Source organism: Notolabrus celidotus, chromosome 5 (genome assembly GCF_009762535.1).
Source record: "Notolabrus celidotus isolate fNotCel1 chromosome 5, fNotCel1.pri, whole genome shotgun sequence".
Taxonomy (NCBI): Eukaryota; Metazoa; Chordata; class Actinopteri; order Labriformes; family Labridae; genus Notolabrus; species Notolabrus celidotus.
Window position 1 is genome coordinate 25,305,099 of NC_048276.1, and position 23,898 is coordinate 25,328,996.

The 23,898-nt window shown below is 40.2% G+C and overlaps 1 protein-coding gene across 1 annotated transcript in view; it reads right to left on the reverse strand.

Moving 5' to 3' along the window:
- The window catches only part of LOC117813302 (protein turtle homolog B-like), a 146,173-nt gene that overhangs the window by 38,118 nt on the left and 84,157 nt on the right, over positions 1-23,898 (reverse strand). Inside the window, exons 6-14 of the mRNA XM_034684443.1 lie at positions 21,815-21,956; positions 18,882-19,027; positions 13,855-13,997; positions 13,510-13,650; positions 12,095-12,211; positions 11,460-11,610; positions 8,441-8,564; positions 3,303-3,478; positions 309-535 (exon numbers count right to left, since the gene is read on the reverse strand). Coding sequence (XP_034540334.1) covers positions 309-535; positions 3,303-3,478; positions 8,441-8,564; positions 11,460-11,610; positions 12,095-12,211; positions 13,510-13,650; positions 13,855-13,997; positions 18,882-19,027; positions 21,815-21,956 — 1,367 coding nt within the window. The remainder of the gene's footprint in view (positions 1-308; positions 536-3,302; positions 3,479-8,440; positions 8,565-11,459; positions 11,611-12,094; positions 12,212-13,509; positions 13,651-13,854; positions 13,998-18,881; positions 19,028-21,814; positions 21,957-23,898) is intronic.

Consider the following 23,898-nt stretch of genomic DNA (forward strand, 5'->3'; position numbering starts at 1 on the left):
TTATTCAAAATATTAATAAATCAATAGATAAGATTAGAGGTACACTCGGCGGAGGGTAGCATCTATGATCCATGTCAAAAGCTAGCTGAGTAAGCCGAACAACAAACAGGTGTTTCATGACAGTTTCAAGAACGTAAGCTGGAAAACAGCAATGCTAAGATCAAATACCTCATCTCTGCATGTAGAAAGTTTAGTTAAACCCTATGATACACCCCAGACATCTCTCTTGACCCAACTGGCAGATATAGTTGTGTGTGTGTGTGTGTGTGTGTCCACAGCAAGTCCACAGCATGTCTGTGGTCCTTTACCTGGATGAGGTCTCGGGCGAGCAGCTCCGTCTCCCCGGCTGGAATGCTGTCGTCCAAAACCTCCCATCTCTCCCCCAGGCGAAACTCCATGACATAATGCTGGATAGGTGCTGTGTGATTGGCAGGCGGGATCCAGGTGAGCAGGACTCCCTGCTGCGTGCGATTGGCTGTGAGGCACCGTGGTGGGGTAAGCAGCACCAATGGTTCAGGGGTACTTATAGGAAATACTGTGAGGGCAAATCAGGGTGGAGAACATTAGAGTCACATTAGACCCCTTTACACTATGACATAGACATGAAACTTAACTGGACTTAATAAACACATCTATAATGGGACCCAAAGTTTTCATATTTTCAGATGCTTGTTTGATCTGAAAAGTCGACTGGACTTGGTAGAAAGAGGAAAGTTTTCCAGAATAGGACAGTGGATAAAAAATCCTTCTTCTACTTGAAGTCCCATTTTTAGTTCAGCTCTACACAAATCACTTTCATTCACCAACATGAGTCCCATCTTCTGCTTGTAAGAAGCATATTTGTATGTGTTTTTTTATATGCAAATGCAGTCACTGAATCAAAAAAGTAAAATAAAAAATACACAACATTTCTAGACAAATATTTTTGGGTTGAATTCATATCACCGCCTCAAAGAGCGCCACAAAGAGCGCCACAAAGAGCGCCACAAAGACACTCGGTTGAACTTAAAATAAAATAAATTTAAGCTGAATGTGTGCTTTTACCGGGTTGTAATTTAATGTTATATTGGTAAATTTAAAATCAAACAACAAACTTTTCAAACTTTAAACATTGGACAGAGAAGAGTCAATGACACCCTAAATTTAAAGCTTGTAATTCTGGTTCTCCTGCATTGTTCTGTGCACAGTGATGCCAGCAAAAAACAAAAGTGAAAGTTGCAGGTTGTCTTGGATTTTCTTGAATGATTTCAATTTCCCCTCACTCTTTAACCGTGTTAGGGGTAACCCCAACAAACAAAGTTTATTTTAAAGATTGTAAGATTCTATATTTGGTTAAAAGGTTTAGAAGTCCTTCCCTCTGAGTATTGGAAACCATGATGTGTCAGGGTTTTTGAGTCATCCATGGTGAAAGGATTTTTAAAGCTGAATACAAAAAGCACCCCTCCTGTGCAGACTGTTTTGTCTTCTTTGTTTCTGCTCCTCGGCTGACACAGAAGGTGATGCAGCATGAATAGGTATCCCAATTTCCAGCATGTCACTTATCTTCAGGTAATAATCTGTGACAGCTTCATTTACACTAAATAAATGTCCCTTTACTCAGGAGCAAAATAATTCATATTGATTCATCCACAGAACAGTTGACGCTTTTACAAGGTAGCTTCTACAGAGTTGTCCTGGAACTCTGTATCCTGACAGTTAAAAACCTTGGTATCCTTACATTTGCTGTGGCTATGGCCAACATGCCACCTTCAATCTCATAATTACATTTTAATATTTACGATTAGTCAAAAGTATACTATTAGTAGAAAGTCATAATAATAAACAGGTTTGAACTGAACCGCACACTTCCAGTCTCTGTACACAGGGCATGCAACTTAACTACTAGGCCAAACCAACCCCCCTTGAGGAGTCTTTTTAATCAAACCAGAACTTCGCAAGGGTTACTTACAGTACTTAAAGTGGGGTCCTAGGACCCCTGGGAGTTCGTGAACCATAGTGTGGGGGTCCGTGAAATAATTATGATACATTTCTAATAAATTACAAAATTGTTAAAAACAGCATATATACAGATGAGGACCATTTGCACCAATGAAACCAGCATATTGTGCCCATTATTCCCACCCTAGTTAGCTTTGGGCATCTAGAAACTGATATGATTGTGACACTCACATCAATCTGTCACATATCATTCATTCACACATCACTGCGGTCACAACTGTTCCTGCTACTACTTAGCTTTGCTTACTAGCTCACTAGCATGGAGCCATTCGTGCTAGCGAACGAAGCTATGAAGCCAGCCAAGCTAAAGCGACATCTGATCACCCGAGTATACGGACAAAACTAAAAACTTTTTCCAGCGAAAGAGAGAGGAACACATCCACCAGAAAACACAGATGGTGAAGTGTTTTCTGTTTATCACTATGGAACAGGTCTGAAGTATTTACATTGATACGTTTTACAGTACAAATAGTTCCAAAGGCATCTAAGAGTGCAAATGGTAGTAAGCGTATGTGCTTAATAGATGTTACAATTATGAGGGGGTCCTTGGAAAATATTCTCACCTGTAAGGGGTCCCTGGCCCCAAAACGTTTGAGAACCCCTGACTTACAGTATAGTGTACCACCATTTTCTTTAAATGCATGGTTATGACCTGATGAGGGACAAAATGAGTGGAAAAAGTGCCGCTGCTAGATTTGATCACATAGTTATGTATGTAGCATGCTTTGCGCAGTGAAGCAGTTTCTTGCTTCTTTGAGCACCAACTTCTGGTGAAATAACTTAATGCAGTAGGATGCCTCTCTCTGCGTTTCAGACTGGTGTATTGGTCACAACAGTTTATAGGACACAGTTTGCTTTAGAAAACAAAAAAGCTTTTTAAAGAACTTCTCAGACACCAAAATTGATATATTTTGTGGTGAAAAATGTGGTTCAAATGCTATTTGAATGATCTTGGACTAAAAAGACCTCAAAGGATTTAAAAGCAGTCTAGGACTCTTAACAACCAACACCTTTTACTGCCTTTGAATCCAGATACTTCTTCTTATTTCATGGTTTCCTACTACTGTCACTAATGCCATATGATGTCAGGCACTTTACTTTGTTCATGATGATTGTTTGTCATATGTTTGTCATAAAACATCAAAAAATGAAGTAAAAAATAAAAATATATCATTCATTTAAAGGTGCAGAAATTAAGTAATTCTTAATGACCTGTCTTTCTGTTCATTCTAGCTGTGTGTCTGCCAAAGTCATTTTATTCTTGGACTTCTCCATCCCACTGCAGCAGCAGTGAGCCCACTCACCTAGTGTGTTCACAGTGACAACCTCGCTGAAGGGGCCTGTGCCAAGCTTGTTCGTGGCCAGAACGCTGAACTGGTATGTTGTCTCTGGCTCCAAGCCGGGCACCACCATCCAGTCGTGGCCTCCAGGCACGGGTGCAGAGAGCCAGTCATGTGGACCTAAACGCTCCCTCTTCAGCCTGTACAGGAGTCAGGATGAGACGTGAGCAGACAGACGAGAAAACAAAATAGGACAGTCTGAACAAATTTGTTTTTAAGAATCATAAAGTCTCAACTTTATGATTATAAAAATTGGTACAAGCTACAATTAAAAATGTCTGTACTTTACATCCGTTGTAATATAGCAGGATTTCTGCAACAGTCGTATAGTCATTTTTGATCCAACATTACATAAACATAAATCATTCACATCATTCACTGGATGGTTATAAGCCCATGCTGCGCTTAGCTTTGCAGTTTGCCCATGCCACACATTCAGCTTTTACCTGAACCTGATCAGCAAATAAAGCAGAGAACTGTACACATGCAGCAGCTCAACGTCGAGAGGTTTCTCTATCTTCAGACGGCGGTAATGTCGCAGGAAATCTGACATTTCTCACCAAACACATGGTCTTATGGACTTACTTCATTAACATGGCTACAGCTATTAATCAGTGCTTTTATTCCCTGATGTAATACATTACCTGAAAATATTTTGGTCTGTTACAGTCAAAGTTGTATGAAGTTGGTGTGTGTTTTCCTATACTGTATCTTTCCCCTTCGTTTCTGGGTTGCAACAGTTATTCATGGATTTCAGTCACATGACTTTTTTGTTGTGGCCGCCATCTTTAGGACTGTAGGGCCATCAGCCGGCTGCCTGGCTCTATTCAGTCAATGGCGAAAATCACCCATCTCTCTGAGGACAAAACGCAAAGTTATGTGGAGGTTTGGAGCCTTATTAACTTCTAAATGAGCTGCAGACTCCACTGCAGTCTGCTGGAAATGTTAACAGTTTGTCTTTTGCTAGTATTTATCTCTACCAACTTGCTCGGTATCAAACTTATGGTTATGATTATAACATATGTGAGATTGTCATACATTAACTCACGTGACTATAATTAAGGTAAAATTAACCTCCAACTTTTATGAAAGTTATAGCTAACTTTCATAAATAATGTTATAAATGTGTTGATCTTAAACCATATAGGCTAATCTAGCCATCTTCCTAAATGTATAATTCGCCTATTGTGCAGATGACCCTCTTAACCCCAAGTTGCTCTTGGTTACAGTGCTGAAGAATGGGACAGTCCTTATCTCACTGTACCTGTAAGGCAACTGTGAGGCAGGCTGGGGAGAGGTCTGCTAGAAACGATATGTATTCATGTAAGTATGAAAAGTCCAGTGTGTTTGTGTGACTGTTGCTAGATAAAAGGCTTTTCAGTGATTCACAGGGGGAAGTGAGAGCATCATTTCTGTGGCGATATTTTGATGGTGTAGACATCATGTTGTACTAGTTAAAATGAACCTTACAGCTACATGGGGCAACCAAACAACAACACAACTAAGGTTACAAACTAACTCGTTTCAGCTAGTGGTTTAAGACTTTGCTCCCTAAATTAAGACACAACTTACACATAACTGGTTCAACAGACTACTGTTGTCACCTCTCTGGAAATCAAATGGTTGTTCATAGAGGTTCACCTGCTCTGAGATGCTGGACCTTTAAGTTCAGTGCTCCCAAGAGAAGAGAAGCTTTGGACCTGACCCTGTTGCCTCTTAGCTGAGGGTTTTTACACTTGTGTTGTGTTGTTGTGTTTTGTTAATATAGTCTGTATGTTGTCTTTGTTTAATAGTTTAGATGTTTTCCTGTCTAAGTGAAATTCTGTGGTTTTAAATAGACTTTTAAGGTGTCCCCTGCATTTCAGTTAGTTTGTGGATAATTGTTTGCCCCATAGGGTCATCTACTTAATACCAAGTGCCGGGTTATGCAGTCTTATCCACTGTTTGCATGTACTCTGCATGTAAACCTGCACAAGGTGCACAAAGTGAAAATCAAGTATTATTAATACTTGACCCAATTTGACCCAAAAAAAGCATTTATCACTAAATGACTGTTTTTGACCAGAAACAGCTGTTAGCTTCATTGCTCTCTTCATAGACACCGTAGACAAAAGCATACATTTTTCTTTGTGCTGGATCCAAGCCAGCCATTTGTAACACCAAAGTCACACAGTAAACAACACTGGAGTCTAGTGCCTTTGACAAAACTGAATTTGTGTTTTTTTACGGGTTAAAAAGAGGATAATGCATTACTCTTAAACAAAAGGATTGAAAAAATCTGTGATGATATTGGACAGAATTGGTGAGGAAATCAAACACTCTGAGAGCACATATTTTGAGCAGAGCATCTGCCCTGAAAGATTATTTTGTGGTCATTACAGCCTGTCTCACAGCTGAAGCTACTCCAAAAGATTTTTTTTGATCAGTTATTTGGATCCCAAAATATGTAAAAAATGTAGTCCAGGTTTTAAATAATGTGAGAATTCCCCTGCAGTATTTTATCCTACACTCTTTTTGACACTGTTGGATGCCAAGAGTGTCGGTGTTTATCTTTTTTGGCAGAGAGGTTTAGATGGGATTTGGAAAGCTACTTTTCATCCCCAGCATGAACAAATTACTGAAGTTTAAGCTCGACTTCAGAGGGACGGGCCACCTGAGAAATGTCATTAAGATTGATGCAGCCCAAAGCCACTCTGCACGCATCGCTCACTGATGTTTGCTGTCAGTGGGAATATCATTTATTAAAGCTGCTGTCTGCTTGTTTTAAGATTTGTGCAGCTCTGCAGTTCTCTCACTATTTTATTAAAGTATGATGGGTAACAATAAATAGAGTCTCAATTGTTTCAGCATATTTCAAAATATGTTTAACAAACTAATCACAAAAAGAGAACAACAACTCACATCAGCAGCATTATTTATGTTAGGGTTAGGGTTGTTTAACAAACTAAAGATCATATTTTCACTGTTCTTTGGCTGCATGATGAAAGGCTTGGAATGATGTAATAATTATATTCCTTGTGCTAACAACAGCCTTCAGAACTGGTCACACGCTACATGAAATATAACTCTGAGCCAGCAGATAGTTTCATCGTGACTGTCATTCTCTCACTGGGTCAAAACTTGATTCATGAATGACTAAAAGCTACATAATCCCACCTAATAAAGCACTAGTTACAGTATGAACGTTATTTAAACAGCGAAGCAGAATGTAAGCAGCTACCTGTGCGCTTGTTTACATGTGTTAGTGAGCAGGTGCGCTGCATGTTAGGGAACTCTGAGAGTAAAGTGTTAACAGTGAAGTCACATGTATCCGGATTCTTTCTAGAAGAGCTGTGATGACTAATATGAAAGCTACAAAAATAAACATGTATTACCTGGATGAATAAATGAACGTCACTAAATGTGCTAAATGACATGACTGTTCTAATCTGCTTCTGTGTTGAAGCTAACTTTGCATTTATGTTGCCTTTATGTCCTATACTCAATTGATTTCTTTAGTTTAAGTTTGTTTTGTTTTTTGGAATTGAGTCTATATATCCTTTTATAATTAAATATGTTGTAACTACTGTATATGTTTATTGTAATGTATTTTCCTAATTCTTTACAATTTGATGTACGTATTTTGCGCCTTTATAATTTAACCTAACCCTAACCACTGAATCAAAACTGTAAACACTAATTAAAATACCATGGCAGTAGGGATGTAACGATACATTGAACTCACAGTGACATACAAGTCATGATGCTTGGCTTGTGACAACATTGATTCACCATTTTTTCAGGGTGTGAGTAATCCAGTTAATGCTTAAGCTTTAGATAAGAGACTGCCTCACAAAAATGATATTTGTGATGCTTTTATTATGCCTTTTTAATGCCTTGATTTGTTACAAACATGCTTTTATTTTGAGGGAATGTAACATCTGCTAGATCATAGTTCTAGTTCATAGTTCAGCTTGAAGAACAATAACAGTAGAACATTCTCAACGTATAAATGCACCCTGAAGAGACATCAGCCCTTATACTGGCGAAACATTCTCTCTCTCTCTCTCTCTCTCTCTCTCTCTCTCTCTCTCTCTCTCTCTCTCTCTCTCTCTCTCTCTCTCTCTCTCTCTCTCTCTCTCTCTCTCTCTCTCTCTCTCTCTCTCTCTCTCTCTCTCTCTCTCTCACTCAGTTGAAGAGACATCATTAACTAGTTTATCAAAAGCAGATGGCTATTAATAATTAGTTATAATAATCATTATAATAAGTATTACTAAATGTAAGCTGCTTAAATGGTTGGCTTGGCAGGCCACCCAGGTATCCTCTGTGTAGAAAAGACTTGTGGTGCATCCTCAACAGCAGAAACCTGCTGCAAATATTAGAAAGCAGAAAGTGCTTTCTGTTGTTTAATTGGGGTAATATTAAATGTTCATCTCATTGATTTGCATTTTTAACCTTCTTATAAAGAGCAGTTACATTCTTACATGACATCATCCTATAAACTTGTTTTAATTCAATCATTAAAATAATATTAGGTATATTTATAATACTAATCTTTATAGGAAGTTTGTTGAAATCTAGACTTCTCATTCTCAAACAGACATTTAACTCACACACCCATCCACCATGTTGAAGATGACTCAAGTGTAGATCTAAGTTCAGACATGCTTCAGATTTCTTCCAGGATATGGAAAAATGTACTTATCTACAAACTATTGTTTATTAACCTCTCAAAACCCAACACATGGAGTAACAGAAAGATGAAAACCGAAGAGAGATATTTTAATTTGACACCAACATTGCTCAAACTTTACTGTGCAAGTTTCTGTTCAAACTAAAAGTAACTAAATAAACCCCTAAGGCCTTTTCCCAAGATAAGCAGCAGCAAAGCAGCAGCAGCAGGACAGAGAACTTTGGGTCATGTTCAGTTTAGTTGCACTTTATCCCTGATAAATTCCAAGATCAGAGATGAAAACTCACTCACACTGGACCTCCGAGTATTTCCATCTCTACGTTTTCACAACTGTTCTGAACACAACCCTGGAAAAGACATTTTTCAGAAATAGCAAAGGACATATTGGAAGAAGAAAAAGCAGGAAGCAAAGCATGCTGGGATGACTCACACATGGCCGTACCAGACTGAGAATGTCTGCTGGTAGCCTCCGTCATAGCCCACTTCCCAGGACACATTGGCCCAGGTGGAGGATGCCACCACATGGACACTGATGGGGGCGTGGGGGCTTGTGCCTGCAGGAGAAAGGTGCTGTTAAAGAGGCAAGTAAGTCACTGAGTGTTCTTGTAATAGCTCAGTAATTACACGTTTAGAAGAAACAGCAAAGGTTGCATGACTGATGTTAACTTAAAATTTTTTCAAATGTTCAAGGTTTTTGAAGATTTTACTAAACTATCCACCCCACCAAATGAAATAAATGAGGGGAACTGATATGAATATATTTGCCAGCAAAACTCATATAAAAAAATATAGCTTATTTTTTGTGCCATTATTTAGTTCCTGCACTGGAGCCACAGCAATAGAAAACCAACCAGGAGCCGGTTTAATCCGGTCATTGTACTGCTCTGATTTGACTGGCTCACATCCAGAGAGGAAGAGCCGCAGCCAGCAGGGACAACTCTGACAACAGGCTAGACAAGGTCAATGACTCCGTTTACAAGAGCAATCAAATAGGCTCCAAATTCAGATGCAGACATTTCACAGACAACTCTGGAAAGAAAATTCAGTTTACTTGTGATGAGCTTGCAGTGTTTGAGCGGCGGCTGGCTTTTACCTTAAGACAGAGCTGCAGGATATGAGACTTAAAACATTCACACCAAAACTGTCAACATGGGTCTGGCAATTTAGAATAAAGCTAAAATCTCTGAAGCTGATTCACAAAAGGACTATGTGGCTTCTGCACCTACCAAAATTATGCAGATAAGACGAAAAAACATATCTCACAAAGGACATGCAAAAGGTTAAAAGCACTAGAAATTGTACTGCTGAGCAAATATCACCTCGGTGCATGGGTGCTGTTTGAAATATTTAAATTGGCCATCATGCATTTATTTGGGACAAATTAACATACCAAAGTTTCTATTGTTTTTCACTCAAGCACCACACTAGAGTCTTTTCACACTTGAAATGGTCACCTGAAATGTTCTAGAAACCTTCCAGAGCTCTTCCCCTCCAAATTTCCAAAGTTGCTCTTTCAAACATGTCCCTCATGGTAGACTCTTACACATGGAAATTCTGCTGCAGATTATCGCCATCATTTAATTTTTGTACTCACACATTGCACCCAGCAGTAACGTGATATTGGTGTCCCATTGTGTGATTATACACCGGTTTGGCTTGTTAAGACACTGCGGGGGCACCACATACCTGCAGGCTCTGACGCTACACATCACCACCATCTTCACCTCTGTTAACTCTGAGGAGGCAGAGGCGGCACAACTTTTCCCCTCCATTACGCCTCTGCGCTTTACACATTGGGTTAGATGATTAAATGGTTGGATAAAACTTAACAGGGGCGAAATATCCTGCCTTGAAATGGCAGAAGGTATGCGCCTAATGTCCTTTCTGTTCTTGTCTTGAAAATGATTCTCCTTCATCAACCTCAGATGTTTTTATTCATCCTGTTTTGTGTAACAGAAGTTTTTATCAGACCACTGTGTTTCCAGCGTCCCAACTACGTCCCCAATTCAGTCAGGTTTGTATGGTGAAGTTTTCATAAAAAGTTACAGTGCAACTTGAGGTTAGGGTTATATAAAACTACTAGAGTATTCAACTAAATATGTAGGCCTGAATGCTTTATCACATGTAGAAACCTCTTTACACTTAAATAAATCCTACGTTGACACGCCCCCTCCTCTACTCCCAGTTCTGTCTTTTCTAAAACATTCATATCCAAGGACATCAATCATACTGGCATTAATATTATCATGCAGCCATGTCTCACTGAGACACAGAGCGTTGAGAATGGAGCCAGTTAACAGAGATCTGATCTCATCACATTTGGGAGCGAGACTTCTAACATTTAAATGCCCCTTGAAAAGCCTTTTGGTTTTACAGTTGGATCACAAACTACTTTGCATGGCTAAAGGTTTGGAGGAATAGGTTCTGCCTCTGTTTTGGCAGTACTGGTGCTTGGAATGATATTTCATTGGCAGAGGCTTTACTTTGAAAGTTTATGGCAGAAGCTCTCATCTGAGAGGACTGTAGTATTCTGGCATGCTGTGTAGGGTCGCCTGCAGGTGATCCAGTCAGCTTTAATCTGTTAGTTTTCCCACAAGTGCTGACAGTCAGTCCAATATCAAAGCATTTCCAGTCAACTACTTCCTTAGTGATTGAAGTTACATCATCCTCCCCCCTAACTATGTTGTTTAACCAGGTGAAGTGTAATGCCTTTATTTAGATTGGACAGTGGATAGAGTAGGAAACTGGTGAGAGACAGTGGGTAATGACATGTGGTAAAGGGCTGCAGATTAGATTTGAACCCAACCCGCTTGAAGGACTCCTGCCTCTGTCCATGTGGCGTGTGATTTAAGGGCTAAGCCAAACTGGCGCACCGCCCCATTTTTTTTTTTTAATGCGAAGCTGCTTCATTTACTGTTTTCAATGTTTTATAAGTCACCAGGTCTGTTTTAGAGGAAACCTCTGCATTTTGCAATTGGCTGCCAGTAAAAGCTTTAAAAAGGATGAACACTGAAGGAATCCTGACCTAAAAACAAGCTCAGCGCACACAAACCAGCAAGTTTCAGCTTAGCTCCCAGCCTCTCCCGACATCCTCTTTCCTCTTGAGATGAGTGTTGGTAAAACATTGATTCACAGGGTGAAAGTGCTTTTTTTTTTCATTTTTAACTGGTTTCTATTATGGGTCTGTTTTTTTTTTTGGCTAACCCCTGTGAATAATTTGACTCAGAGCATGAACTCTAAAAGTCAACTTTGGTTTGTAACCTCTGCCCAGCGGTTGCTCAGTGTACAATGACACGGCAAGTGAAAAAGAGAAAAAGAAAGTAAGTAAAGTAGGATGGGTTTGACTAGGTGCAAGTCACCTGACCGATTCATTCTTTGTTTGCTTCTATGGAGCAGACCTCATTTCAGCTCTCTGTTTGTGAGTCTGCATTTGTCTCCATGTGTGGTACCTATGACTTGGACGTGCGTGCTGGCAGTGATGCTCGTGGCAACGTTGGTGGCGACACACTCCCACTCCCCGTGGTCCTCTTTTGTGAGTGACTTGAACTGTAAGCTGCCTCGGGGCAGAACATTGTGCTTGCTTTTACTGGGCTTCCCAACCTGCAGTCACCCAGGCGAGCACACAAAGAGTCACACAAGGAGAGAGAGAGGAGAGGGGGGCAAAAGTTTGAAAGTGTCAGATAGAAATTCACAATTTTTAAAAAAGCATATAGACCAAACACTTCAACATTTACGAGAAACAACAAGCTATCAAATATGTAATCAACTAACTGATTCTATAATATGATAATTGTTTTCAATATCTGGCTAAAGGATTTCATAAGTGTCAATGAGTGATACTAAACATGTCTGATAATTAAGAAAACATCTGAGAGAATCTAATATGTTCCCTTGATTGCCTCTTTTATAGACATCATTAAAATGTGATTAAAATCTCTAAAATGACAAACTGCAGTTTGAGTCATTAAAATCTGAGCACCCACTACAGGCTCAGTTTTAGATTTCTCAATGGAAAACTCTAAATGTGACAAAATCAACACGAGGAAGTGATTTAAAAAACATCCTTTCTCTGCAGATGTCGTACCTTCCTCCATGTAATGTTGGGGAAGGGGTCTCCCTCCGCCTCACAGGGGATGACCAGCTCTCTCCCAGCCTCCTGTCTGTACTCCCCTCCAGGAACCACTGAGAATTTGGGAGGGTCCTTTACAGAACAGTTAAAGGAAAAAACGTATGAGCTGCTTGGGTGAACTCACACCAGCTCCTGGATGCATCAGAGTTGTTTTTCTATTTTTGGACCTGTTATGGCCACGTTTATGTCACGTTTTGATTGCGACACTTTGCTCTGTTGCTGTGGCAATCATTGAGTGTAACCCTGTATATACTGAGTGTAACCTTGTATATCTGTCCATGTGACAACAATATTTTCTATAAATCCTCTGGAAGTTAGGCTTATGCATACATGATATTACAGATCCTGCAAACTAGAGTCTGCAAACTAACCCTGACTTCATCAGCATGCCAAAAAATATGAACAGAATGGGATTCTAAAGGCTGGTTTATACTTCTGCATCGCCCCTATGCAGCATACTTGTGCATCGATGTGTCCGTGACGCACAGCAATTCTCCACCAAACACTTGAGGGCAGCGCGGTCTCTCTGATAGTCGGTCGCCTGTTTCCGGCCTCGCTCAGATCTCTGTTTACTTTTCAACAGCGATTCAGAATGTGTTGTGTTAATTTACAGCTGATACATGTTGCTGTTTATCACACAGACATGATTACTGGGAAGAATAGAGAGGAGGAGATGAAATACACGGCTGATTTGTGGCGGTTGAGTGGGGATCCCGGAAGTGCTGTAAATGCAGGAAATACAATACCGCCGAGCGGACCAATCACAGGGTTTGCAGTCCGTGTCGATTCAACTCGTAGTTACATTTGGAGGAGGTGCGTATCAGCTACATGTGTAGGGCTTTGCGTAGATACAGGAGCTACCCAGACCTCCGGCGTAGGCTACGCCGTCGATTCGATGCAGAATTATAAATCAGGCTTAACTTATATACCATGTGTACACTGTCTTTTCTCTCGCTCCCTCTGCACATGTGTGTAGTATGCGTATAAGTCATAGACTGTATAAATATTAACTGAGCCAGATATTTCCCTGTGTACAGTTATTTAATATTGTTCATTCATTCACTGTTTATTATTAAATTGTTTTATTTTATCAAATGCAAACAACAAAAAGAAGAATATGAAATTGGCATTGCAAATCGACCTGCTCTCTAATTATCGGCTTCAGCAGTTGTAAACACATCAGTCATCCACAGTGGAAGATAAAAGAAACCAAAGGGCCTTACTTACAATCATTACAAACACAACAGTAAAATAACATTGAAGTCACTGGAAAGCCAAAGGCACAATAGCTTTAACAGGGGGTGTTGTTTAGTGTCTATGTACATAATACTTCTGATGTGTCAAGGTTCCCGTTAAAACTGTAAACATACCTTTAGCACCAGGGGAGCAGGAGGGGACCATCCCATGGAACCCAGGGCATTATAAGGCATGCAGGTATAGGTGCCGAGGGAGTCCTCTGTCACCTCTGCCACACGGATGCTCCCATCCTCCATTTGGCTCCAACCAGGGTACTGAGATCGAAAAGTTATGGATTGTATGTGAGCAAGTTATTGGCAAATGATTACCAATCATTTCAAAGCCAAAAGTTTTCACTCAAAAAAAGACCAAAAGACAGAAAGGACAAAACAAGTGAAAAATTGCACAACATAAAGCATTTACTTTTCATTTCCTGTCGAGTAAGTGGAACCAAAAGCTATGGCACCGCACTGGCTCACCTTGTCTATCCGAAGAGGGAGGCCATCTTTCTTCCACTTCACCAGAGTGAGTGGGGGGTTTGCATCTACAGGACAGCGGATGAAGCCGGGCAGACCGATGGCCACATAGATGACGGATGGCATGTTTACCACGCGGGCAGGATCTGATGAAATTCAGAAAGATAGAGACAAAAGCGAGTGATGAAATTTAATTTGTAGCTTGTTAAACATGGTGCCTGGTGATTGTAGCTGTGTAGGGAAGACTGGGGAATCAGAAAGTTACGGGGAAGTGGGGCATCTATGGCACACAAGGTGGACTGGGTCATCCACTTATTGGTATAGTGTACATTCTTGTAAGCAGCATGGTAAGGCTGTAATCAAGCAAACCTCAGCACACTAATATGGCAGCAATGGTGTTTTTTATATTATTTATAAAACAATGTATTTGGGAGCCTCTGTTTTGATTTGAGTACAGTGATACAATATTATTCAATCACCAAAGTTATTACAATTTAATCGGCCCGGGCATTCTCAAATTTATAAACAGCTCTGTCGTAGGGGAATGTCCCACAAATTTATAAACAACTCTGTCGTAGGGGAATGTCCCACATTGTGAACCATTGACCCTCCAGTTCCAAAGCCGACTCCTTGCAAGACTGAGCTCCCACAGTGCCAGAGGAAGTAGTCCTTCACCTTTTGCTTTCTATCCTCAATGAAAATAACATTTTCAGAAAGTTTTAATCAGGTTTTTTGAGCACATGGTAGCACTGAATGCTCTCTTCAGAAATGGGTCTTTCAGACTTCAGTGCTGTCTTTGACCCTGACCATGAGTTTCGTACTCATCCTGTGGGACACAGGGCTGGAATCTCCATCTAGGCTCTAAATTGTATGAGTATGTTATGAATTATGAATGTGCGTATCAATTTAGTGTAACTGCTGGTAAAGATGACATTCACTTTGATTACATAAATTATTATCTTAATGAAATATAGTTATTTTGCTTTGACATTTTTCATCAATCTGAATGTGAAGAAAATGAATATCATCAGATTAGTAAAGATATGTACAAATTTGGGATGAGTCATGATCAGGGTTACAAAGGGGTGGAAAATTTCTGGTAAATTTCCGAAAAGTTTCCGGTAAATTTCCATTAGAAGTTAAGCTGGGGAATTTTGGAAATATTCTAAATTGGAAAATTTCCATGGGAATTATGGGAATTAATTGGAATTTATAGGAATTAACTGGGAATTGAGGGTAATTTAATGGAAAGGTATCATATCCAAGAATAAATATTTGTTTTCTTATAAGCAGACATCCATCCAAAATAGAAATCATCTTTGCATGTGATGGAGGAATGTACAGTGCATGTGGGGCGTGGTCTCAATAGCCCTGCAGTAAGCAGTGTGCTATGTGCATGTGATTGAGGAATAGCATATATTCAACTGTACTTGCATGAAATCTGGTTGTTTTAGTCAGGATTATGCTAAAATATATTTTCCCCAATAATGTTTAATTTCCCTATTAAGAGCCAACCTCCAATTTGGTAAATTCCTGGATTATTCCCATAAATTCCCGTTAATTCCCATAGAAAGTTTTCAACTTTGAAGATTCCCGGAATTTTGCAACCCTAGTCATGATTTTAATATTTGAATAGTTGTTCATATAATTCAAAAAAATCATGTAACAATCAGGTACTGAAAAAACTGTGACGTTTGGAGCAAGACAACCAGACAGTTGCAGAGAATGTCAGTCAACAAAAAGTTCTACCAAGACTATTTGTTAAAAAAAAGGCCAAGTGGAAATTCTGCTGGGTCAAACCCGCGTAACATAAGTGTGCTCCAACTATGAGAAGAAGGGGAGGTGACTATTAAATGAATCGTCAAATAATCCCTAGGGAAAATTAAATAGTCCTTTTCTTTAAAACCTAGCCCATCTTTGTTACAAAATAGAAAGTGCCCCTCCAAGATGTAGTTGAGCAGAGGTATACACTGGCAGAAAAATGAAGTATTATAATGAATAATTTATTTTTGAAAGACTGGTCCCTCTTTTAAATCAATGACCATTTCAGACCGCTCAGGGAAGGATGTGATGGTCCTGTATTGATTAACTGTTATTAAATGTGGATCCTCTCTAACCTCCTAATAATAGGGCCTGAACCAAATGTATGACCACTGTGACAGTGATATAATAACTCAACTAAGCACTAATATTAGTACGTAATATTATTTGTTTCCATCATTTCTCTCTTATTGTCTTGTGTGTGTCATCTTCTCACTTAAGCAACACAATCAGCCTGCTGCTATCTGCAAGAACCTGCTGGAAACACAAGGTAGATGATGATGTGTTTAATAGTACATTAGGCCCTAAATGTCTGTTCACCCTGGGTGAGTGTATCAGCTGGTAAATCATTTTCTTCAGGTTTTGTTTTGGTATACATCCTTGGCTTATAAATCAGGTGCATTGTATATTTGTGATACGTCTATGACCTTGGATCACTGTGTCTTTGATAAACTGTAGGCATCTCTGTTGATTCCTTCTGTCTTTCATTTAAGCAAGCATTTGTCTGATTCACTTCTGTTGTTGGTGGTGTGGTGCTGCATAATGTTTTGCCGCCTGGTTGGAAAGTGACATGAGTACATACCCTCTATTTTGTCAAAGAGCTTTCAGATTTTTCAAACTGTTTTTTCAAACAAAGCTTCATGAATCTTCAGGAAAGTGTTTTTTCTGTATCCATTAAAAAATATTAGTTATCAAATTGTAGGCGATTTGTAAAAACTACATTATATCGAACCACGCCTGACCTGGCTCTCCTCGATCAGTCTCATCAGTGAAGCTCTGAAGCGTTTGGGTTTTATTACCAGATTTGCTCCACATTAGCAGCTATCCTTTCATATTTTCACTCGGTATTTCAAGTCTGAAATAATTTAGATTTGATACGGTCTAGCTCAACCCTTTGGGCACAGACAGGCACAGGACGAGAATGAGAGTCCATCTGCTTGAGAAAAGAGACGGAGCGGAGGAAGAGGGTAGAAACTAAAACTTCTCCATCTAAATCCTTTCTTCTGAAAAGAGGGAAAGAACAGCGTGGGGCCTAAATGAGGTCAAGAAGGAGAAATTCAGAGTAGGCACTGTGGTGATAAGGAGGAGAAATAGTGTGAGTGAGAAGAGGAGGAGTGAAGAGGAAGAGAGTGAGTGCTATCAGTAGAGTGATAGATGGGGAATGAGTGAAGATAAGCACGAGCGTGGGAAAGAGGACAGGTGAGAGAGAGAAGGAGAGAGAGAGAGTGAGTGGATGACGTAAGGTAGAGAGGAGCTGCTGGATGAGAGAGGAGGAGAGGGAGGAGGGGGCTGATGAAGCAGGGGAAAGACAGATGCAAGAGTGAACAAGTGAGTGAATGAGTGTGTGACATGGTGAGATAGAGGGATTAAAACACAGCAAGAGATCGATTGACTGCATCCAGAACAACTTTGTACCACAAACTGATGTCCTCCCAAAGTCCTAACCGCCGGCCGGCTCTGCTTTGCCACAGAGAGCCCAGAGGAGCGCCACCACCGGCACCACAGACACAAATATCAGCCAAGTTTCTAAAAATAGCCCTCAGACAGCGCTATCGCTCACAACACGCTGGTTCCCACTGCAGGATGCTTTGGGGAACTTATTCACTGGCAGGCGTTTCAGTGAAAAGAGAAAGGAGAGGGATTTGTGGCAAAAAGGGCATTATACACAAATGAAAGAACGAGTGTCAAGGATTGAGAGAGAAAGGGACAGAGAGGAGACAAAAGGAAAGGTTGAGAAAAGAGGAGAGAGGAGGAGAAGAAGACAGAGAGAGCCCTCTGCAGTCTGAGAGAGAAAAAGTCTCACGGCGATGATGTAATCCTTCTCTCTCACATCTCCCTCCCTCTCTTTCACAACTGATGTTGCCTTCCTCTGCTCCCCACACACACACACACACACTCTCACACACACACACCTCAATCTAATGTACGGCCATCAGAGGAGGCAGGGGAGCGAGGGAATGCAAAATGTCTGTTGCCTAGGCTACTGCCAGTGGACCGGTCACTGGTTCACTAAACTGAGAAAGGGGACCTGAGTCCAGAGAAATCCAAAGGTGAACAACTTCATGGATCCACTACACATCTGTGACGTTTACAAAGAGGACACAAGCAGATCTGATCCATCAGCAAAGGATTCCTGTCTTGTCTTTCTTAGATTCATCAGAAAGATCTCTGATAAGAACACTGCAAATGTAAATAGAGAGAGACACTGTGATTTATGACGTGACACCTAAATCAGGGCGTAAGGCGTAAATCTACCTAAAGAAAAGCTTGTTCTATGGTAAGTCTGGGAGCTTTATATGAGGTATTTATTTGTGAAGTGTCCTGGATGATCTGATTCACTTGAGCATTCACACCTGCCCAGATCAGGAGTCTTGCAACACATCTCCAGTGACCACGGTTCTGGTTCAAGTCCCAGAGGGGGCTTTTCTGTGTGGAGTTTGCATGTTCTCCTTGTGCATGTGTGGGTTCTTCGGTTGCCAAAGTCCAAAGACATGCCGGTTCATTGGTCACCATACACTGCCTTTAGATGTGAGTGTGTCTGGTTGTCTGTCTCCATATTAGCTCCATGATAGGCTGGGCACCTTTCCAAAACAGTATACCCCGCCTCTTGGCTAAGGACAGCTGGGATTGAACCACCAACCTTCTTAACCGAATGTCTCTAATCTTGTAAACACAGTGTTGCCCGAACCTTATTTGTCAACAGAGCCGTCAGTCATGACATAAAATGCAACGCAAGTCAGATAAGAGCTTACTATAAAGACAGATGAAACATGGGCTTGACCATGTTCACATGGTGGAGGCAGGCTTTATGACTTGCACTGAATGTTTGGATATCACTTTTGGAGAGCTATAATGTTGTCCATCTTTTTATACAGTCTGTGGAACAAAGTGAGACAGGCTTGGCATTGAGCCCTTCCACTGCACCAACACAAACTGCACAGTCAATAACATCTTACAAAGTGTTGAGTGTGAGCGGGAAGGACACTCACATTGCACTGTTAGGTAGGCAGAGGCAGTCGGTGGTCGGCCCAGGCTGTTGCTTGGGGCACATGTATATTTCCCAGCATCCTCTGGCTTCACTTGGGCAATGATGAGGGAGCCGTCAATAAGAATACTGACTCTGCGCTTCAGGTCACTATGAATCAAAAGAGAAGAGACACATCGATGTTGGGATAAGCATCAACAATCTGTAAGAATTCAGGGTGCAGAGAAAAGAATCACATTTGTATTCAAAATTAGATTCAAGAAACACACGTCTTCAGTCATCAGAAGGTACAAATCATAGCCTGATGTATAATATAGATAGATGTCACTGATGTATGTGGCAACACTTCTATGAGAATGATGACATTATGTTTGGCATGTGCCACATTTTCTTGCCCTTCTTGCTCATAATCCAGAGGGACGTGTAGCTCTGCCTCTCATATTAGTGATGTTCTGCACAGCTTGATTCATGATTCATAGCAGAGCAATTGGCTACAGAGGAGCTGTAAGTCTTCAGGCTTCAAAGGTAGCAGGAAAACTCGGGAAAAATGTCTTTCCCTGCTTTAAAATCATCAGAGTATTTCAGTGTAAGGTTGGTGGATTTTTTGTATACCTACACCAATGTTAAATCTGTCAGATACAGAGGTTTCAGACTTGAAAAATCTCTACAAAACACCCAGCTTTGTCTAAAAGGAGGAAGGGGATCAGAGGGATCTTGGTTCATGCTTGACTTAGCTTCATTCACAGTGGCTGCAGATTTTCTAGCAGCACACCCATACTCCAAAGTCGTGTTTTCCTCATCCAAAAGGTGCTTCATTATCAGGACGTCGGGGTTGTCTGAGAGTGTAGATCTCAAGAGAATTACTTAGAGGTCACAGTTGTTTTTCAGGAACAAGATTCAAGTGTAATATCCTAACAAAGGTATCTATTTGAAGAGCTCTCACAGGCTCTCAAGCTTAAGGAGAGCTCACAAGCTCTCTGTCCCAGCACTGGCTAATGATTTTGATTTAGTTGGCATATTGTTGTCAGATGTTGGGCCATGCGGATGTTTTGTAATCACTTGACCTTGTTGATTTTTCATTATTAGAGTACTTGCTATTGTACTTTTTTGTACAAATATGGTTACGGACTCTCTCTTCACCTCCCTATGTTGCTGTTCAGAGTGTTTTGCCAAAGAAGAGATGAACAGTAAAGTTGAAGATTCATCCGATTGAACTTTTTTTTTTAAACTAGTTTTCAAACAAATTGTTATAATACCATTATCGTGAATTATTTTGGCCATGACAACCGTGAGGTGACACTGATTTTGTGGCGGCCCTAGTTTGAACATAATCTCTTATTCCAAATGGAGTTCAGACTCTACGTTTTTGGGGTTCCACCAGCTGTATACTAAAGACAAAGCCATAACCAACTGCTTGAGTGACGTAAGTTTACTATTTCACGCTATCACAGAAGTTTTGATCAAATCTTAATCACCAAAGATGAAGATGCAGCACTTTTATTTAAAACCAAAGAAATCAAATATGACTATAACATTACCACTTTTATCTAAATGCAACAACCTTTCTTTGACCTTTAATGACCTTAAAATGACTATAATATGACTGAACTAGATGGTATTTCTGTCTAAAGTCTAAGATTAGATCTAAAACAGCTCTCAAAATTCACACTTTTTTGAAAGATGAGATAACTTGAAGGATGAAGAGTAGCTGAGGGTTTTACTGACTGTTTAGTGTCACATTAAGTTCAACAGATTACATCAGATAGACACAGACATGTACTTTGATCTACACTCTAGCTTTGGTTTAACAAGCTGAGATCATTTCATCTGTTCAGAAATAAAGTACTGCTAGACTAACATAGTTGTAGTTGGTTATTTCAGCATTCCTTATAGTGTTTAACAGAATTTTGCATTGCTGTCAGTCAATTACCAAGAATTGACAGCAGTTATTTTCAGCTGTTGGCCTATCAAGAGAAAATCAAGCATGAGAAGCAACACTTAAAGGTGCAGTATGTAGTATTTAGCTGCTTTCAACAGAACTCACTCGGTAGAAATGGAATATAAAATTCCTAAGTATGTATAAATTACTGTATAATCACCTGAATATAATAATAGTTTCGCTTTTGTTAACTTAAAATGAGACTTTTAAATCTACATAAGGGGTGGCTGTGTGAAATAAACTGTTTGGAGGAGGAGAATGAAGAAGAGAGTTATTGTTGCGTACAAAATAATTTGTATTGGCAGACGTTTCTGATATTAAAAACTAGACAAATAGAGGATCATTTAGAATATCTCCTGTTTCTACCTAGCCATGGTTTAGAAATATTTCAGCTGGCATAAAATGGCAAAAGCATAAAAAAAACAACAGTTGTCCTTTTGTCCAGCTTTGTTGCACACAGACCAGGGCTGAGTTCTTCCCTTGACTCCTTTAAAGACGATGCTCTGATGCAGACACTGATGCAACATGAAGCTCTGTGAATGTGCATCATAAACCCAACTTAACTTCAAGCTTTGGTGGCTGAAGGGCATTTTATGGGTGAGCAAAACAGACAAGTGCATTGCTTCTGTCTGAACAGCTGCCAAGCATCAGTGGAAATGTCAGCGTGTGCAGCAACAGAGGAGAGATGTTCCAACTGAGTGACATTTCCTGAGATCTGTCCAACAAAATGAGTGACAAGCTCTCCGTTATTATGTTTTTCTACTTTAAACCTACTGTGAGGAGTTTATACAATGATTTAACACAAAGACCTCTCCGGTAAAAGTGAACCAGTCCATTAGTGATGATACTAATTTTCAACTTCAGGTCATTATATTATTCTTTTCTGGTAAACATCAAGCACAGAAACATGACAGGCCTCTTCACAGTGACAGGTGAGCAGTGGGTAAAGACAAGTGAGGTTATGAGGTGGACAGTGATGAACCCGATCATAACTTTACTTCTTGAAGAAGACGTTGTCCTCCTCCCAGAACCAGGTGTAGGTCAGGTTACGGGGGTAGGCCTCTGCCTGGCAGGTGAAGAAGGCGTCCTGCGAGATGTTCACTGTGATGTTTTCTGGAGGAGACACGATAAACGGAGGGCCTGGTGGAGAAACAAAAACACTGGGTGAGTTTTAGAAGCATACTTTGAAAGGTTGTTCTTTATTAAAGCCTCATAATACAGATGATCCTCTCAAAGAGGGGATCAAAAGATGTTACAGAGACGTTGAAGACTGGGTGAAAAGTGCAAGTGTCTATGTTTATTGGTAGAAGTTGATAAACCCCCATGTTTAGACCAGATTCCACCCTGAAATATTTCTTCTGTCACAAAATGATTCTCACATTAACACATATAAAGAGTGCTTTCATAGATGTATCTCATAAATTAGTGCTTTAAAGATTGTATAAAAGGGCACCCGGGTAAAGATTTAAATCCAGTCGTTGGAACAGTCCCTGAACTTTGCATCAGCCTGTCGCTCATCACAATCAGCCCATCAAGCTATTTTACTTATTCAGTCTTGGTTAGGAGATGCACAGCCTAAGTGCCAGTTCATACAATCTTCTTTTTGATGTTACTTCACCTTGTCATTTCTTGTACTTACGATTTGTGTGTGAAAAATGAAACCCGTTTAAATAACTGCTTTGTATAGATGCTATTTCAGCCACAGTTTGAAGATTACTCTGGAAAAATGCTGTCACCATAATCATTTCCTTTCTCCTTTTCACTCCCTTATATAAAAAAACATGTTTTCATACATGTATTTTTGGCAGATGAAAAGCTGGTTGAAATTAAGTCTTTTTCATCCTACTCGAAAACCAAATATCGATGTTAAAACTAGCGTTGCTTACTTAACCGAATATCTAGTAGTTGATTGTTAATGATGGAAGTGAACATGCAAGAACAAACAACATGTGGTCTCATACCACATTCAGATATCAGGGGATGTTTTAAGTTTAAAGCATAATTCAGTGCAAAGCAGCTGCACCCAAGCGGCAACCTCCGGCCGCCAGAATTGAAGCCAATGCAGAAGTGTCAAAAACTGCAGTTACTCGAGTGTCCGCTTTTTGCTGGCTCCGGAAGTACCGGAAACCACATACACACCCATTCAAAAAAGACAATCTTCATAGTGGAAATAAACAGGTTTATGGTTGCACCTAGCGTAGCTGCTTACCCAGTTGTGCACCGTCTCCTCTGTAAAGATCAGGTCACTTCCGGCTCCCAAAACACTGAGATGGAACCCAGAAGCTGGGCTTAAACACATAGTCCTTAAGAAGTAACTAATACTGTGATCTATTTCTAATTTCACTTCTTTGGTTTGAATAATTGAATCTGGACTTTTTTTGTACAGTGACAGTCTTAGAAAGGGAGGATTTACTTTACATTGATACTCACTAAACAGAGTACAGCAGTTGCAGTGCATCAGGGAACAGAGGAAACTAAATCAGAACATTTCCCAGGGCGTCACATTTGAAATATCAACAAATAGAAAAAAACATACTGTTATAGCAATAACTTCTGGATAGGTATTGAATCATTTTTATTTTCATCTATCTATTTTCTTAAAGCTTAATTTAATGCTAATCTCGACCACAAGAGGCAGTAATGCACGGCTGAGTCTTAAATTGATCATGATATCTAAACACCAGGTACATGATATGGTGTCATTGTTATAAAAAGCATGTCTGTATGTATATGTATGGAGGTTTGTCTCTCCACCTTAAGACAACTTATTGTTCTTAAACCGGAAAAAGACATCAACAGGTCACATATTCATCCTTTAATTGTCCTGAGCAGGTGACATAGTCTGATCCAAGATAAACAATCACGAACCGTTTAACTGTTGTGTTGTTCTCATAGGACAAGTTGCAACATGACCTTCACAGAGACTCCTTCAGGGGTTCTCAGGGCAAATTCCCACTGACCCATGTGCCACCACCATCAGACACAACAGAGGAATTAGCGGACACACTGGGCAGGGGTCATGTCATGTTGGCTACACAGACACAGGGGGATTAACACAGCTGCTTCCATTCTGTGAGGATGG